The sequence below is a fragment of the Sciurus vulgaris genome (genome assembly GCF_902686455.1).
Source record: "Sciurus vulgaris genome assembly, chromosome: 6".
NCBI classification, from domain to species: domain Eukaryota; kingdom Metazoa; phylum Chordata; class Mammalia; order Rodentia; family Sciuridae; genus Sciurus; species Sciurus vulgaris.
Genome location: NC_136466.1, coordinates 136,117,303 through 136,135,566, shown reverse-complemented (window position 1 = coordinate 136,135,566; position 18,264 = coordinate 136,117,303). Strand labels below are relative to the sequence as shown.

General features: G+C 38.9%; 1 protein-coding gene across 1 annotated transcript in view; it reads right to left on the bottom strand.

Moving 5' to 3' along the window:
• The window catches only part of OXCT1 (3-oxoacid CoA-transferase 1), a 133,705-nt gene extending 123,036 nt beyond the window's left edge, over positions 1–10,669 (bottom strand). The window contains exons 1-3 of the mRNA XM_079145079.1: positions 10,548–10,669; positions 1,735–1,843; positions 380–470 (exon numbers count right to left, since the gene is read on the bottom strand). Of these exons, the coding sequence (XP_079001205.1) occupies positions 380–470; positions 1,735–1,843; positions 10,548–10,625 (278 nt within the window). The 5' untranslated portion in view covers positions 10,626–10,669. The remainder of the gene's footprint in view (positions 1–379; positions 471–1,734; positions 1,844–10,547) is intronic.
• Positions 10,670–18,264: the final 7,595 nt, after the last annotated feature.

The window sequence follows — 18,264 nt, the reverse complement described above, 5'->3', positions numbered from 1 at the left end:
TCAAATTGATGTCCACTCTGCTTTATAAATAGTAATATACAATAACAAAGTATACACAAAGGACCATCTTTAAATTCTGAAGTACAAGAGTCAATATGAAAATATATACTCTAACGTTGACAATACATTTTAAATTTAGAAAAATAAAAGCACATCAGATTAGGAAAAATCTTAATTTATATATTTATACTTATTATGAAGGATGTTACCAAAAATATTTGAATAAATGTAACCTCCACTCCTGATCCTGTTACACTGTTTGGATGCTTGGACATACTGCTCATTGGAGGAAATTTTAATTTCACTGATAAACTTGATTTAAATACTATTAAGAATTACCATTTCTTTCAAGTCAATTGTTTTTAAAATTCATACTTACCCTGCATTATTGCTGACTGCAGTTAGTCCTCTGACTCCAGTCTTTAGTAAAGCTCCTATCAGATTCTCTGGAATTCCACAGAGCCCAAAACCTATGTGGAGCCCAAAAGTAAATAATTTGTGAAGATGATAATGTTCTTTCAGGGAAAATATGTGTTATTCTTCTTTAAAAAAAATTTTTTTTTAAAGAAAAATATACAAAGCACACTATCACATCTACTAAGCAAAATACACAAATATAACAAAACAATAAAGGTTCAAATAACTAGATTCAAATGTTTCGCACCATAATATAGCCCCAGACACCTCTGTCAAGGCTTTGACTCATATGTGAAGGCCAAATGTAACCAGTGTATATACTTACTATATACCAAATACTGTCCCACTTTACAATTCAACCCTTAGGCAATTACTTCATGAAGCAAGTTTGTTTTACAGGCCTGACTAGAGTTTATAAAATTGGAAGCCTAAACACCTATAACTTCCATTTCTTTACAACTTCTCAATTTTTTTTTTTTTTTTTTTTTTTTTTTTTTGTACTACTAAGGATTGAACCCTAGGATGCTTAACCACTAGCCATATCCTCAACTCTTTTTATTTTTCATTTTGAAACAGGGTTTTGCTAAGTTGCTTAGGGCCTCACTAAGTTGCTGAGGCTGGCTTTGAACTTACAATCCTCCTCCCTCAGCCCCTCAAGCTGCTGGGATTACAGGCTTGCCCCGCTGCACCTGGCACACACCTTCCACAGTTCTTGACATAGGACTGCATTTAAAACGAACATTCAATGATTTCCCAGTTGAATAAGCGAATGTAGACGAGCCCTAATAAAAACCTTGATTGATTTATAAGAATCAGGAAGCAAGTTTACTGAATGTGAAGCCGTGGTTCTAAGAGACATTCAAACAAAAAGAATCAACAGAATGTGGAATGTCTCAAAGCAGACAGATGCTGATGTACACAAAACAAGGAGTAAGAAGAGAAGCTAAGGGACACTGATAAGATCAATGCAAATGTTTCAGTTAAACAGAAATCCTAAGGACCCAGGGATTCCTCAAAGTTCCAAAGTGGTTATGAGATCACCACTTTGAAACTTTACCTTTTAAAATAATTGGGGGAAGGAAGCCACAAAAGAAGTAAAATATGAAGTGCTAAACCTTGCTCAACTTTCAGGATAGGACATGGTAATAAAGTAAAATAGTACAATGTGCACAAATAAATAAAAATAGTACATGAATAACTAAGTAATAAAAGAACTAGCACTTCTGAACTACACAGCTTTGACCCTGTGGTTTTCCTGCTTCACTAGAAGCATAAGGACTAATTACCATAAAAAGGAAAACAGTTATTATTACTCACCACCAACCAGAATGGTCGCCCCATCAGGGATGTCTTTTACAGCTTCCACTGGATCTGTATAAAACTTGGTATGGCGACGAGAACTGATAGAGAAATAGCACATACTTCCCTGAAATATTTAAAAAATATTTTAAGTGGTAATATTTTAGATACATCTTTACTCACATGTACAGCAATTCAGTTTTAGATATATAATGAGATATTACATCATTATGCACAATATGTACAAAATATATATTTTCACTTGTCAGTTAAAAATACCCACAGAGTTGAGCCCCTGATCTGATCGTAGGTGGCAGAGAATGCCTACAAAAAGGGCAAGTAAAGAACAGCACACAGAATGACTTAGCACCCCAGATTTGGTTCCCAATGTAAGAGTGTTGATGGGAATTTCAAGAGGTGTTTGGATCCTCATGAACAGATTCATGCTGCTCTTCAGGGGCTGGGTCAGTTCTCACAGGAGTGAGCTCTCACCCTCACAGGACTGGAGTAGTTGCTACAAGAACAGATGATTATAAAGTGAGACTGCCCCTTGCGTTTCGTCTCTTCTGCATGCACCAGCTTGCCCTTCCACTTTTCCCCCAAGTTATCATGCACCACAAGGCCCTCATCAAAAGCAGTCACCCGATGTTGCACTTCTAGCCACTGGATCAGTGAGCAAAATAAACTTAATTCCTTTATAAATTAACCAGTCTGGGTATTTTGCTAAAGCAACAGAAAACAGGCTAATACAGGTCCCAAATGAGTCATCTGGTGGGCCTTCATAGACAATCAGTTGTACGCTATTTTTTTCTTAATATTTCATGTGTGATATGGACGATTGATAGGAGGAGACAGAGTCTGTGGCAACCAATTGCTCATATTCAATGTCATCTCTCCTTTAGTTTCAAGATACAACAACCTGAAAAGAGAGGGAGTAGAGGGACTAATACCCGAATCCTGATGTCTGCCACCTTAGCAAGCCCACCTGAAAATGTACATACACATCACTTCCTAAAAGTCCACCAGACAGATGTGGCCAGGTGGTCAAGGTCACTGCATTATGAGTGTCTTCTTTTCTTCTTCTAACCACTATTTTCATGAAAAGTAGCAATTAGCACAAAGGACTCTTAAAGAGAATTATACTGAGAGAAAGTCAAATGAGAGAGAACGTAGCGATCACACACATGACTTCTGTCACTTTGAACCTCCATTGTGGTCTAGGTCAGGTGAGGACAGTGTATAAACTGGCATGCTGCCCAGACCCGGGAATGTTTGTGGAGGCAGAGGCTGAAGGGAAGTGGCTGGAGCCATAAAGAACTGCCTTTTTACCTGTCCTCAAACAGCAAGAATTCATTTCTTCCATCTTAAATGCACACATGCACAAACACCACACTTTTAGTCTTAGAAATTAAAAATTTGATAGAGTGAATAAACAGTCTAAAGATTGACTGTAAAATAAAGCTGAGGATATCTCCCGGAAAAAAGAAAAAAAGAAAAATCCACAGATATCTAATTTAACCAACTCATTTTATAGATCTAGTTTCTGAAGCTTAGAAAGATCTTGCAAGACTGGATCCAAAGTTTGGGCCTACTAACACCAGTTCCTTCTATCACAATATGCTCCTTTCTGTGTTTACTGAAAGACTTCATTGTATTCTACTTCTACCTCATTGTTTACACACAACAAATCTTTATATGAGTATCCTATTTTTCCATGTATAACTCTTCTGTCATTATCTCTACCTAAGAATGAAGAGTTCAGACCTCAGCAGGAAGGGGAAGAAAATAAAAGAATGTGTCAATACCCAAATGGTGTGAGAAGTAAACTATGTTTCTAAAGAGGGAGAAACATGCATCTCAACCAATAGTAAGATGGAAGAAAACCCATTTCCCTCACACACCTAGAGAGGCTTTTCAGATTCACTAGTAGAAACAAAAACACATAACCATAGACCTAGGAAGAATCCCATCCCTTTGTTTCAGCTGAGAACTGGTGTTTTCATGATAGTCAGAAATTACCTGGCAGCTTATCCTACTGTCCCCACATATAAAAAAAAAAAAAAAAAAAAAAAAAAACAAGAATTATTTTTAAAAAGCTGTTAAGTTGGGCTGGAAGTATAGCCAGTGGTTGAGCACTTGTCTAGCATGCTCGAGGCCCTGGGTTCTACCCCCAGCACCTGAAAAGAAGAGAATGGAACAAAATGGTACCCTTACACAGATAGCAAAAGTTAAAAGAGTGACAAGTTCCCAAGGACTGTGAGAAGGACTCAAGATAATGAGCCGTTCTGGTACTCAAGTGTTTGTTTTCATTATTCATTCAATTAAGAATATGTGTTGACATTTGTTAGATGTTACATTGACATTTGATATCTATTTACTATTTACTGAGAAACCAACTTTTACTACAATAGTTTTGTCCTCAAAAAATTAACCATCAAGCCAGGCATAGGAGGCTGAGGCAGGAGGATCAAGAAGTTTAGGGGCAGCTTCAGAAATTTGGCAAAGTCCTAAGCAACTTGGTGAGACTCTGTTTTTAAATAGAATATAAAAAAGACTGGGGATATGGGCACATTGGTGTGGGCTTGTAATCTTGGCAATTTAGAAGGCTGAGGCAGGAGGATCGCTAGTTCAAAGCCAGACTCAGCAGCTTAGCAAGGCCCTAAGCAACTTAGTGAGACCCTGTCTCAAAAAAAAAAAACAAAAAAAAAAAAGGCCAAATATGTGGCTCAGTGGTTAAGAGCCCCTGGGTTCAATCTCTGGTTCCAGAACAAAACAAAACAAAGCTAACCACCTAATTTGGGAGACACTGTAGCCTGAAAGGCTACACTCCTAGGGTGAGAAGTACCCTCGTGTTGAGACCCAGCACAGTCACAACTGTGTGGATCTGAGCAAATTACATTTTTTTCATTCATTTTTAAATTTTAATTTTTTAGTGCATTATAGTCAGACATAATATTAGGGTTCATTTTGCTCCATTTCAGTTCCCAGTACTTCTCTTTTCCATCCCCTCATCCTCTCTGTTCTCTTTACTGTACTGGTCAAGGCATTTTTCACTGGGACTAAAATTTCACGTTGACAGTCAATTTTCCTTGAGCACACTGAAAATATAATAGACTTCCTCTTTGTATTGTGTGGTTGCAGCTATCAGTTGCCATTCTAATCTGTTGATCTTTTATGTTTTCAGTCCTTTTTTCTAACTGATTTTAATTTTTTCCATCTCTGGTTGTCTCCACTTTCACTATGCTATTTCTAGCATTTTGCTTTTAATTTATGTATTGCTTCAGTGCTGTGGCTCAAACCTAGGGCCTTGTGCATGCTAGGCAAGTGCTCTGAGCTGTATTCACAGATCCTGGTATTTATTTATTTAAAAATTTTTTCCTGCATCAGATTCATTATTTTGATTTGTAGATTCATGCCTTAAATCAGCTTTGAAAAATGCTGTCATTATCTTTCTTTTGTATTCTTTTTAGTTATAGATAACACTAGGATACATTTTGACATAATCACAAGAGCATGGACTATAATTGGGTCTAATTCAGTTGCCCCCCCACCCCCCGGCATTTACCCATGCCTCCCCAAACTACTGATATTTCTGCAATTTATTTAGATTTTTTAAATTAGTGTCTTGTGGACATACTTGAAGTTGAGATTCACTGTAGTATATTCATGTATGTACATAATGAAAGTTCAGTCAGATTCATTCCACTGTTCCCTACCCAATCACTCCTTCCTCCACCTCAATCCCTTTGTCTACTCAAATGATCTTTCCTCTGCCTTGATGGAATTCCCTCTCCCTTTTGTTTTTTACCTTGGATTAGCTTCAATATATTAGAGGAAACATGCAACCTTTCACTTTGGGGACTGGTTTATTTCACTTAGCAAGATAGTCTCCAGTTCCATCCATTTACAAGCAAATACCATAATTTCATTCTTGTTTATGGCTAAGTAAAACTTCATTGTGTGTGTGTGTGTGTGTGTGTGTGTGTGTGCACGCATGTCACATTTTCTGTATCCATTCATCTGTTGAAGAGCACCTAGGTTGGTTCCATAGCTTGGTTATTGTGAATCATGCTGCTGTAAACATTGACGTAGCTACATCCCTGTAGTATGCTGATTTTAAAAATTTTGGATATATACCAAGGAGTGAGAGAGCTGGGTCATATGATAGTTCCATTCTTTGTTTGTTTATTTAATTTTTATATATTTATTGTACAGGGATTGAACCCAGGTGTGCTTAACCACTGAGCCACATCCCCAGCCCTTTTAATTTTTTATTTTGACACAGGGTCTCACTAAGTAGCTTAGGTGCTTCCTAAGTTGCTGAGGCTGGCTTTGACCTTGTAATCCTCCTGCCTCAGCCTCCAGAGTTATAGGTGAGCACCATCACGGCCAGCCCATTCCCAGTTTTTTAAGGAATCTCCATACTGCTTTCCAGAAGAGTTGCACTAATCTGTAGTCCCACCAACTATGTGTGAGTGTAACTTTTCCCAAAACTCTCGCCAACATTTATGAAATTTGATCCCTTTCTCTCACCCTACACAAAACTCAAAGTGAATCAAAGACCTGGGAATTATACCAGAAAGTGCAGCAGACAGAAGAAAATATAAGCCTCCAGCAAGCTGACATGGGAACTGACTTCCTTAATAAGACTCCTAAACCATAAGAAATCAAATCCAAAATCAATAAAAAGGATGATATCAAATTAAAAAGCTTCTTAACAGCAAAGGAAACACTTAAGAACATGAACAGAGAGCCTACAGAATGGGAAAAGATCATGGCCACATGCTCCTCAAATAGGGCATTAATATCCAGAATACACAAAGACTCAAAAAACTTGACATAACCAAAAAAAAAACCAAATAACCCAATTAATAAATGGGCAAAATAACTAAAAAGACACTTCTCAAAAGAAGACATACAAATGGCCAACAAATATATGAAAAAATTTTCAATATCTCTAGCAAATAGGGAAATGCAAATTAAAACTACATTGAGATTTTATCTCACTCCTGTTAGAATGGCATCAGAAATCATTTTTTTTTTTTTTTTTTTTTGAAGGGCTGCAGGGAGAGCTTGATTTTATAAAAAGATGACAATTGTCCTCTATGGACTGAGCAAGGTTAAGTAAGGATATATACATAAGTTCTGCGCCTGGAACACAGAGGATACCCAGATGTTAGCTTCCATTGTAGAATGCCATCTTTGCTCCATTCCCCACCAAGAAAGGAAGACTAACTTGTCATTAATTGTAGTTTAATATTATTTTTAACCTTGCCATTCTGCCTTACACACACAGGCATCACTGATTACACACAATTAAATATTTTTAATGACCCATAATACAGTAAATTAACCCATGTAATCTTTGTTAAGCATTTAAAAAAAAAAATGGGTCCTAGCTTTGGAATCACTTTAACTTCTTCCTTTTCCCTTTCCTCTCCTTTCCTTTCCTTTTTCTGGAGCAAGGGGATAGCTGTTGTTGCCCAGGCTAGTGTTCTGGAATTCCTGAGCTCAACTGATTCCTCCCACTTCAGCCTCCAGGGTAAATGGAACTATAAGTGTGCTCCTCTACACCCAGGAACATGTTCCTTTTATTTTTAATTAGGTCTGGAAGTCTGGATATTCAGAGATGACTGGGCAAGACAGCAGTGTGAAAGCAGACCGTGGGGCAAAGAGGAAGCAGGAGGTCTCGCTGGGTGTGCTACTGAGGATCTTCAAGTCAGAAAATTGCTTAAAGCAGCTCCTTGGAGGAAGGTTTTGGATTTGTTCTCTTCACTGGTTTCCTCCCTCACTCCCATTCTCCACCCACACTCCCTGTCTCTGGGAGTGAAGCAATATCTGTGTCACTGCCAACACCTTCTAAATTAGGCTACAGGGAAAGAGTCTGTGATAACCATCCACCATTTTTTTTCCCTTAGATAACCAGATTAAAAGAGCAGCTTTAAGCTTCTTCAAAACTAACCTCTCCCTTCCAAGATTTTACGTACAAATACAATGATGTTTAAAAAAGCCATGTACCAGTTGCTACCAAAACAAATAAACAACTTTAAGTTTGCAGAAACTACCCAAAAGAATGAAGAATGAATTTTAACATCTATTTATCCTGGGGATGATATTTTTCACTCAGGTTTTCTTTCATGTTCACCGAAAGTACTTCATTTTGCTTTCCCATTCTCCTGCCTTCAGCAGAACTCGATGCTATTGTGAGTACTAGTTTCTGTTATTACAATCGAGGGAGGGAAATAATGATAATTGAGCACTGGAGTGAAAGAAATAATAAAAAATTTCACAGTGAAAAATCTTCTTTGCATAATCTATTTCTCCTTTTAACATCTTCTCTATCTTCACCCTTGATCCTTTTCTTCAAATTCTTACACCTAACTTCTAAATCCTATTTTACTCTTGAGCCTAACCTTGATCTAATCATCAGGACTTTCTAACCCATACTCTTCCATTCCAACCACTTCCACCATTATCCCTCTCAACTCAATGTCTCTTTTGTCCTTCAACACTCGAGAACTTGAAATGCACTCCTTTGTGATAATCTCTCAATGAAAATATAAAAATCATACAATTGTTTTATTTTTAAATAAATATTATCTTAATGATATACTCAGGTGATACTAATCTTGCCACATTGCAGTTAAATCATGAAACAGAAAGATTGATTTTGACCACTTTGTCATCAAAGTTTGTTAAGCAGCAGTAGGAAGGGAAGGCTCTCAGAAAGAGGTGAAGAGACCCACGTTAGAAGGAAAAGGCAGTAATATATGGGTGGATATGCACAAGGACAGGCTTGCCAAGGAGGAGCATGGCATCACTGCCAAGGGAAGGTAATGTGTGTTGAACACAAACAAGGGGGCCCCACCCAAAACCTACTAAATTTGAAACTCTGGAGGAGGGCACGCAAACCTGTTTTACAAAGGCTCCAGGAAATTTTAATGCATGCTCAAGTCCAGAGACATTGCACTTACCCACCACTTGCCCACTGTTCTTAAAGGGAAAAAAAAATTATCTCATTGTACCTGTTAGTTAAATTTAGCAGAAAAACTCTCAAGGTTAATATTTAAGTTACTTGCAGAGTTCTCTCATCCATGCATTTAACATGTGTTAAATGTCTGATTTTTTGCAGAGTAGTAATGTTGAGGGAGACAGAGAATAAGGCAGACAATAAGGTCCCAAAGTTAACCAAGTACACAGATACTAGAGTTTAACAGAAGTGGAAGATGGGATTTAGATGCTAACTAAGCAGTGAAGGCCCTCAATACCATCAGCTGGGGGAATACTCTGGAAATCAAGAGTTGGACCTAATCACACAGGAAAGGTGAAAGCTTGAACTCTGATATACACTTTCAATAAGGTACAGCTAAATTGTAGCTCATCCATCTTAAAGAGGTTTGCTCGGCTTGAGAAATGGTTTAATGATTATACTCAAGGTGAGGAAGACTGGAAGTGAATAAATAATACACAAACAGGTGACTGCCCATGGTGGAAATGGTATCGTCCTTGGTTCAAGGGTACTCCTGTGTCCTTGATTTTTCATCACCTTTAGCACAAGCAATAAGATGACTGAAGGTCAACTTCCCTTTTAAGTAATGTTCTATATATCCAAAGCTACCTGCAATTACCAAAATGTCTCCTAAAAGGAATGTATCTAATGATGCAATCCAGTTATGAATTATTCCTTCTTACAGGAGATTAGTTCTCAATTCTCTCACCTGGAAGCAGGAAAGAGAAAAGCAGTAAGGTGGACCAGGAGTTCATGCCGGAGTTCACGTACGGTGATCACACACCATGTCCAAGGTACACTACTATCAAGCTCAGAGCTATTATTCAATATGTTACCAAGGAAAACATTTCATCTTCTTGTTCAAAGAAAAGATTCCCGAGGTTACTTAAGTGACCAAGGTAAGGTCACCCTCCTGGACCTGGCGTTCTGGTCCAGTAATTGGCTACTAGGACTCTAGACACGAATCCCACAGGTACATGGGCTTACAGGAGGGGACAGTGCATAGGGCAAAAACACATCAACCAACAGTCCGCTGCGAAACTGTCTCCAGATACCAAACACTTGGTGGAGAATTGCCAGTTAAGGGTTGAAGTTTTCAGAGGGCTTTGAAAACAAAAAGCCCATACCCCAGATCCCAGAGCTCTCCAGAGAAATGGCATCTGCGCCCGCAGTTAATACGCGAGCCGCAGCCAGACCTCAACTGGATTCCCCGCTTGGCGGGCTAGACGCCCAGGCAAGAGCTCCAGTCCGGGTTCCCTTTTCCACCGCTGCGGTGCTGCACAGCCATATAGGGAAGGCGGGTTGGGGAGCGGCATTCCACCCCCGCCGCGCCCAGCATCCGCCCACTTGGCTGTGAACTTGAGCCAGCGGTGGTTCGCCGGGTCCCGGTTCTGGCCTCTAGCGGTGCCTAAATCCCCTAGAAGATACCCTACCCCGGCTGCCTTCATCCCTTCCCCCCTGTAAATTGGCGCCCTCCTCGCGCGATTGCAGCCGCCCGGAGGTCTGGAGGCAGCACGGTGGAGACGCATGCCCGCGGGGACCCGGGCAAGCCCCGAAGGGCGGGCGCGGCGGCGCTGCCCGGCTTCCTCCCGCCCCTTCTCAGGCTCTCCGCGCGCTGCTGGCCACATCTCCTCCCAGCGCGGAAGCAGATGCAGAACGGAGCCAAAGCGGTAATCCCAAGAGGCGGCGAGGGCAGAAACCCATCAGTGCCCAGGGCGCCGTGCAGCAGATGCAGGGTGGGGATGGGCAGAGGACGTATCGTGGGCACCGATTTCGTCCGCGACCTTCCCGCGCGTGGCCTTCCTCTTCACCGGCAATTTACCTTGGACCAGGCGCCCCCGGAGCTGCGGGTGGAGGCGCAGAGCCGTAGCCCCGAGGAGAGGAGTTTGAGAGCCGCCATCTTCGGGGCTCGCTGTGGAAGACTTGGCGGGTTGCAGCGCGCGTGAGTGTCCAAGCGCTGGTTGCCGGGGCCGCCGCGGCGTCACAGGGAAAGAAGAAAGGAAGGCGCTCCGGGGGCGGGCTGGAGGCTCGACCGCGCGTCGCTGACGTCCTCTGGGCCTCCAGCGCGTCACCGCCCATTGCCTGCTGCAGACTCGTGGAGAAGCAAGGCTGGGAGGGGCCGGCGGCCGGGAGTGGAGGCTTGCACAGCCCGCGCGGGGCGCGGGGAAGGCCCGGGGGTCCCGGTGCGTTTGAGGCAGCGGTGTTGGCATTCACTTGCTGCCGCAGTCCCCAGGTCAAGCGCTTTAGCTTGGAGCGGGGGCTGGTGTCTGTCTGCCTTCCTTTCCTGTGGGTGCAGGATGAGCCTTGTCCCAGGTTTCCAGCTCGCCCTGGAGACCACCTGCAGCTACTCAACCACCTGGAGGGTCTTCCCATTTTACTATTTCTCAGCCCCTTTAAATTGCCCTGAATTGTGCAAAATAAGTTTGCTCTGAGAACATGCCCTTAGCTGTCATGAGATGTGACTAGGCAGACCTTCAGGAGGACAAGATTATAACTGGGCCTTGTTCCTCATTATCCAAGTCTGCATGTTTTAAGATCTTTTTGGCAGTGGAGCCCAGAAACTCCGGATATACATAGCAGATGCAGACATAGAGGTGTGTGTCCCTTTGATGACTTTAGCCTGTTACATAACTCTCCCAAACCTCTGTATTCTCAGGTACAAGTAAGATTGCTTTATAATACTCAAACTGTTTATATGAGATTGTTCATGCAAAGCTTCGGGTACATTGTGAACACAAAGTAAATATTAAGCATCATACTAAATTTATTCCATTTAAAGTGGTTGATTGGCATGGCACATACATACTCTCCAAACCTTATCTTTTGACCAGCTCCTTAAGGACAGGAGCCACGTCTGATTTCTTCAGAGCTTTCTATTCACTCAGCAGAGTAGAAACCAGGTGGAAACTTAATAAGCAGTTAATGGATAAAAGACTGACCAAATCCTGGGAATATGGCTCCTTATTTTGAGCCATTGCAAACACACAAGAAAATTAAATGAGACTAGCTTCCTTGGGAAATACACTAAGACAATGAACAATCCAATTTAAAATTAAGTCTTCATAAAGGCATTTGCCCTACTATTCTTTTAACTTTGAACTCTTTCCTTGTGAATATTATGATTTTAATCAAAATCAATCTGGGAATGAAACACCAAGTTAAACTATCCAGTTAAATAGGAGAAAGTAATTTAGTAATGCTGGGTGTTTCAACACATTTTTAATGAGTTCTATTAAGAGGAAACTCAAGAATTAGAACTGAAATCCCATATCTAGTCCTAATACAGCATATAGCAGCTATTGTAGTGCAATTTACAGATTGTGAAAAAGCTAACATTCCAAATGAGTCTGCTTTTTCAATTTTTCCCTTCCACAGGCATGTGAAATGGAAAAAAAAAAAGCACTGGCAACTCTCTGCACCATCATATGACTCACTCTTGGCTGGTCTCACTCCATTGCTTCTGGCTGAGGAAGACACATATTTTGAATATTGTGTTCTGTATAACTAAGTCTCTTAAGAAAATCAGCCTTACTGTAAGGTCAAAACACATTGGACTACATTTTTTGATGACTTAATAGCTTCATTTTCTACTTTTTCAGTAGTATGAGTGTCTTCAACCTGAACAAATTATAGAAAAAAATCCTGCATACAAATATCCCTTCTAGTTCCACCAAAAATATTCAATTTTAATCCATGTGTAAAATCCTACTTCTTTTAAATCTCTGACTAGTAAGTACATTTCCCCTTTTCTTGGGACGGTCATGTATGATAATTATATATTCTGGAAACTTTTTCCTGTGGAGTCTTGCAGGGCTTACCTTCTGCTCTCTTAAAAACTGGGAGAATTGCATTCAAACCCTTTAAACAAAAGGTCTGATCCCAGACAGACAATGAGGAAATGGGGGAAGTTTATTTTGTATTGTGTTATAACGTGTCTGTATATGTGTATGGCACCTTTTTATCAGATGAATGTAAACAAGGTGTCGGAGTTCCATTGTAAATAATTTTCTGCTTGAGAGATTTTGTTTTAATTTTAAAATATGATGCATTACCATTTCTCTTTATTGAAAGATAGGACTTCTTGACCTCATAGTTAACAGTGTATTCCTTCAGTGATATCTGAGGCATGTGAAGATTTGTTTTTCAAATGTTGTTTGACTGGCTTAACAAGTAATAGGAGTTTTTCATCTAGGTCCTTTGAATCAGTTACAAAAATGCATCCATGCTTCATTTTATACAATGGTTCTTTAATAAGTAGAAAACAAATTACTTTAAACAACTCCTTAAAACAATTTTCCTCCAATAACTTTGAAAGACATAAATCTGAAGTTTTACATGTCTGTAAATCTAAGTATTGTTTTATAATACAAATCATTCCTTAATTTGCCTAATTTGTAAGCTTGTTACTTTCATAGATCTTTTGAAGCAATAATGTATACTTAATATTTATTCAAGTAACAGTTTTTAAAAATTATTTAATTTTTTTTTAATTGTCATTTTCTCAGGGGGAAAAATGCTTGATAGAGAAATCTCAACTTTGGGAATGAAAATGAAAATTGGTAAGATGCTATGAAAACTTAAAGCAGCAAAACATACCACAGTGATTGAGTATACATTCAAATCTGATTGTATTGTACTTCAATGTTTTCTTCCAGTGCCTTTGAGATGCAAAAAGTATGGATCTCATGTCCACACTTCTTAACATGGTGCATAGAAGGGGATCAGCTCTCCTGGTCTTCCTCCCCCATACAGCCTCTGATTTATATTCCAAATTATATGTGCCTCTGGATTTTTACATAATAAATACAATTTCAAAATCAAGTGTTAATAGCAAAATGATTTTAAAAAATCATAGACTCTGTAGCTAGACTAATCAAATCTCAAGTTCTGCTGTTCCCTTGTTATGTGGATCCCTATGGTAAAACAGTTAAGAAGAACCTGCAGAATGTCAAGATATAGGACAATATCTATACCAGTATTTGCACCTAGTGGTATGTTTAAAGATTATACCTTGTGAATTTATTTCATAGAGACTGTCCATCTGTTTGTTTTGTTTTTGGGTACAAAAGATTGCACTCAGGGGTACTAGACCACTGAGCCACATCCCCAGCCCTAATTTGTATTTTATTAAGAGGTAGGGTCTCACTGAGTTACTGAGCTCCCTTTTGCTGAGGTTGGCTTTGAACTCACCATTCTCTTGTCTCAGCCTCTGAAGCTGCTTGGATTATAGGCATGCACCACTGCACCTGGCTGTCCAACTGTGCTTGCTGGTGGGAAAAAAAAAAAAAAAACACCTCAGACTGGGTAACTTGTAAAACAGAAATTTATATCTCAAAGTTTTAGAGACTAGAAAGTCAAGATACCAACAGATTCAGTGTGCTAAAATAAATTAAATTTGACCTAAAGTTCCCTGTGTGTTTTGAATTCCTAGAAAACTGCAGTATAATTGAGGAATATATTCTTATGACAAATAACTTGAATCCCAGTTAATCACAGCAGCCAAAGGTTAGCAAATCAGACTGCCAAATGATCAGACCATTTTCCCATAAGGCAAATGACTCATCCCACCATGCCCCAAAAAAGACAAATGCTGATTTGTGACCAGTCAAGCTGTTTCTGTGTGGCACTTCCATTTTCTGTCTTTACTGCCTGCCCACATTGCCTGGAGCTCTCTAATCCACTACTGGTTCAGAGTGCTACCAGATTCCTGAATTGTTTTTTGCTAAATTTAACTCTGCTAAACCTAATTTTTCTAAAGATTTTCTTTTAAGAGGTCTGGTGAAGATCTGTTCTTCGTAGAAAGCACCCTCTTTGTGTCTGTACACTTCTGAAGGAACAAACAGCTTCCTCTGACCTCATTTATAATAGCACTAATTCCATTCATGAGGGCTCCACCATTGGTATAGTCTGGATATGGATTATCCCTCCAAAATCTCCTGTTAATGCAGGAATATTAAGAGGAATGATTACATTATGCTGTCACCTAATTAGTCCATCCTAGTTTGTTTGGACTGACTGGGTGGTTACTGTAAGCAGGGTGAAGGGAGTGATTGGTGAAGGTGGATCACTGGGGACTTGCCCTGAAAGGGTGCATCTTCCCTGTGGTCTTTCTCCCATGATGTGCTGCCTTTCCTTGGGCCTAAAGCAATGGAGTTGGCTGAATATGAACTGAGACCTATGAAGCCCTGAGTCCCAAATTCTTCTCTCAGTTGTTCATCAAGTGTTTTGGTCACAGCTTTCATCAACTCCAACAAAAATTGGCAAGAACAACCCTTGCAACTTAATCACCATCTAATGGCCCTACCTTTTAATTCTATCACAGTGGGAATTAGGTTTCAACTTGCATTTGCAGGGGTGGGGAGATATTCAGGCCATGTCTGTTGCCTTCTCTTCTTTCATACTCTAGAAAATATCAGGCAGGATTCAAACCCTGTACTTTATGACATTAAAGACAGCTTTTACCTTTACACATCCCTCTTTCTCAGATATTTTTGACTCTCACCTCAACTCTCCAGTTTAATTCTGCACTAATTCAGAACCAGAGCTTTAGTTTCTCTAATCTGGATTATTATAATTCCCTCCCTAAATATATGTCTCTTCTCCCTCAATGTAACCATCTTAAAATTATCATTTCAAACAGTTCAATCTCACATCCTTTCCTAAAATACTTCAAAATGTTTTCATCGGCTTCAAGTTGAAGCCCAACATCTAGGCATAGCCAAGATTTTTTAAAATATGGTCTTAATATACCCTCTAATTATAAAGGCTAAGCAGAGGTACTTTAGGAGCTGAACATTTGAAATTAAATTAATTTATCTTTTATCAATTTTTAAAAATTTTTTGTAGTTGTAATATGGACAGAATGCCTTTATTTTATTTGTGTTATTTTTATGTGGTGCTGAGGATTGAACCCAGTGTCTCACACATGTTACACAAGCACTCTGCCACTGAGATAGAACCTCAGCCCTCTTTTAACTATTTTTAATTTTTTAACTATTTCATCAACTCCAACAAAGAAGTAGCATGTACACTAAATTATAATTTATCTCCAGTTTTAGCATGTTAAAGATTTCCAAATTGTTCAGTTAGGAGATAGACATCAGAATGGAATTCCTATTATCCAATTCTTATATGTGAACTTATAGAATATGTCACTAATGAAGAGAGTTGTAACTCTGAATTTATCTTTTTTGATATATCGGCATCTGCATATTGACTTAATTAAGTTTGAAAACATATATAATACTTAGATGCCCTGGTCACACACGTATACTACTTAACATTATTTCTCATCACAGCATAGTAATTTTTCAATAAGAGTACATAAAATACTCATAATAATGTACTCTAGATAGTTTTAGAGGGTAGTTTTAATTTTGGATAATTCCTGTCTTATGAAAGTCATATTTTCCATTCCCACATGTAAATTCACATCCAACTTGACTATCCCCTATTGAAAATGCTCGGGATCAATTTTTGTAATTCTTGTCTAACATTTATATATATGTCAACAAGCGATGTTGATATTATTGGTGTTTAAACACTGAAGCAAACATTTCCTGTTGCTTTTTTTCAAGCTTATGATCTTATTAATTGAAGCATGCACTGAGAATCTAAGGCAAACTGCAGTATGAATCAGAATTTTCTTTATATGGTTGTAGTCAGGTAGAAAATAATAAGCAAACCATCAGATATAACCCCACAGTTGCAATTTTTATCAGAAGAGTTTTATTATTCTCGTTGATTCCATTTGTAACAGGAAATGGTCTCACAATTAAAATGTTAAAATACTTATAAAATATCCCTTTTATCTATTTTATATGTTGGGGTTCTAAATAGGATTTTAATTGAAAAAAAAAAAAGGCCCTTACTAAATATGTTTGGGAAAAAAAAATGGCTATAGCTTGGTCAGCCTGCTCTGCTTCCTGCACACACCAAGGACTTCTGCCATAGTCTTTTCTCATGCCTTTTCCTGTGTCAGCTGAGCAAACTCCTACTTATCTCTCAAGACCCACATCAAATGTCATTCCTCTGTGGAGCTTGACTGCTCTCACCCCAAACTCTACCTCCTAAAGAATTATTTTCTTTTACTCCATGTTCTCAGGGCCCTTTGTCACCAAGATTATGAGCTTTTCAAGGGCATGCTTGTTCCTTTTTATATCCAGTGTCCTAAGATTAAAGTTAATCGTCGAGCAGATGTTCAACAAAGACCATTGTGTTGACTTGATTCAAATTGTCTTTTCTCTATCACAAAAATACAAGCTATGAGCTTTACTCTGTGTCTTCCAACTCAATTATTTAAAATGAAAAGTTCCTCTCTGATCATGATGTGACAGTAGCAATTATTACCTCTGCGTTCTCTTTACAGTTTCTTTTGTGCCCACCTCCATCCCCTTGGCTTTTCTGCTGTTGGGTAGTTCTTGCATGGAGTCTCCTGATCACTAATGCCACTGGCTGTCCCCACAGAGAACCTGCAATCAAAGGATGTGTGTGAGTTCAGTAGTCACTGTCAAATTGTTTCATGCTTCCCTGTTTACCTCCAAATGGCCTCTGTTTCTTTAATTATTACTTTCTTCCCTTCTTTTGAACATTCGATTTGGCTGCCTTTTTGTCACAAAAAGTAACTGAAACCACCTGCGATTTTTTGGCAGCACCCTCCCACTGGTAATGGTATAAGACAACCATTAATGCTTGCGAATAATACAATTCAAAAGAAAAGCTGCCAAGACAGTGTGACATACTTTATTTATTTTCATATCATATTCCACATTTATTATGAGAATACAAATATGAGGTCACTCCAGAGAAACAAATTGAGGTCACTTATAAATATCCAACCACAGGAAAACGATTCATTACATTATAATTATCATCTTGAAATAATACATTGCTACCACAAAAGAAGTAAAATTAGGTGGAAATATTTAGGCCAAGCATAAAAGGCAGGACTCAAGTTATATAATGATCATAACCATATGTTAGATATTTTCACATAAGAACTGAAAAGGACCATATAAAAATGTGGGGTGGAAAACATCATGGTAAGGGCATGATTTCAAATCTTTTTCTCATTGTTTAAAATATTGTACAACTTTTACTTAACTTTTAAAAACATTAGACAGTTTGAGTGTAAGAGTGCTAAATATCCATTTTAGGGTCTCAAAGAGGCATTTGCATGTCCATGTTCATTGCAGCATTATTCACAATAGCTAAGATGTGGAAACAACCCAAATGTCCATCAGGGGATGAATGGATAAGGAACATGTGGTATAAACTTACAATGGAGTACTGTTCAACCTTAAATTAGGAAGAAATCCTGCCAGGTATGACAACATGGATGAAACTTGAGGCCATCTATCCTAAATGATATAAGCCAGCCACAGAAATACTGTTTGATTCCATCTAAATAAGGTATCTGAAATAGTCAGTCTCTGAAAACAGAACTAAATAGGAGAAGGGGACATGGGAAGGTGCTATTTAATAGGTATATATTTCAGTCATACAAAAATAAATTCTATAGATCTGCTGTACAATGCTAT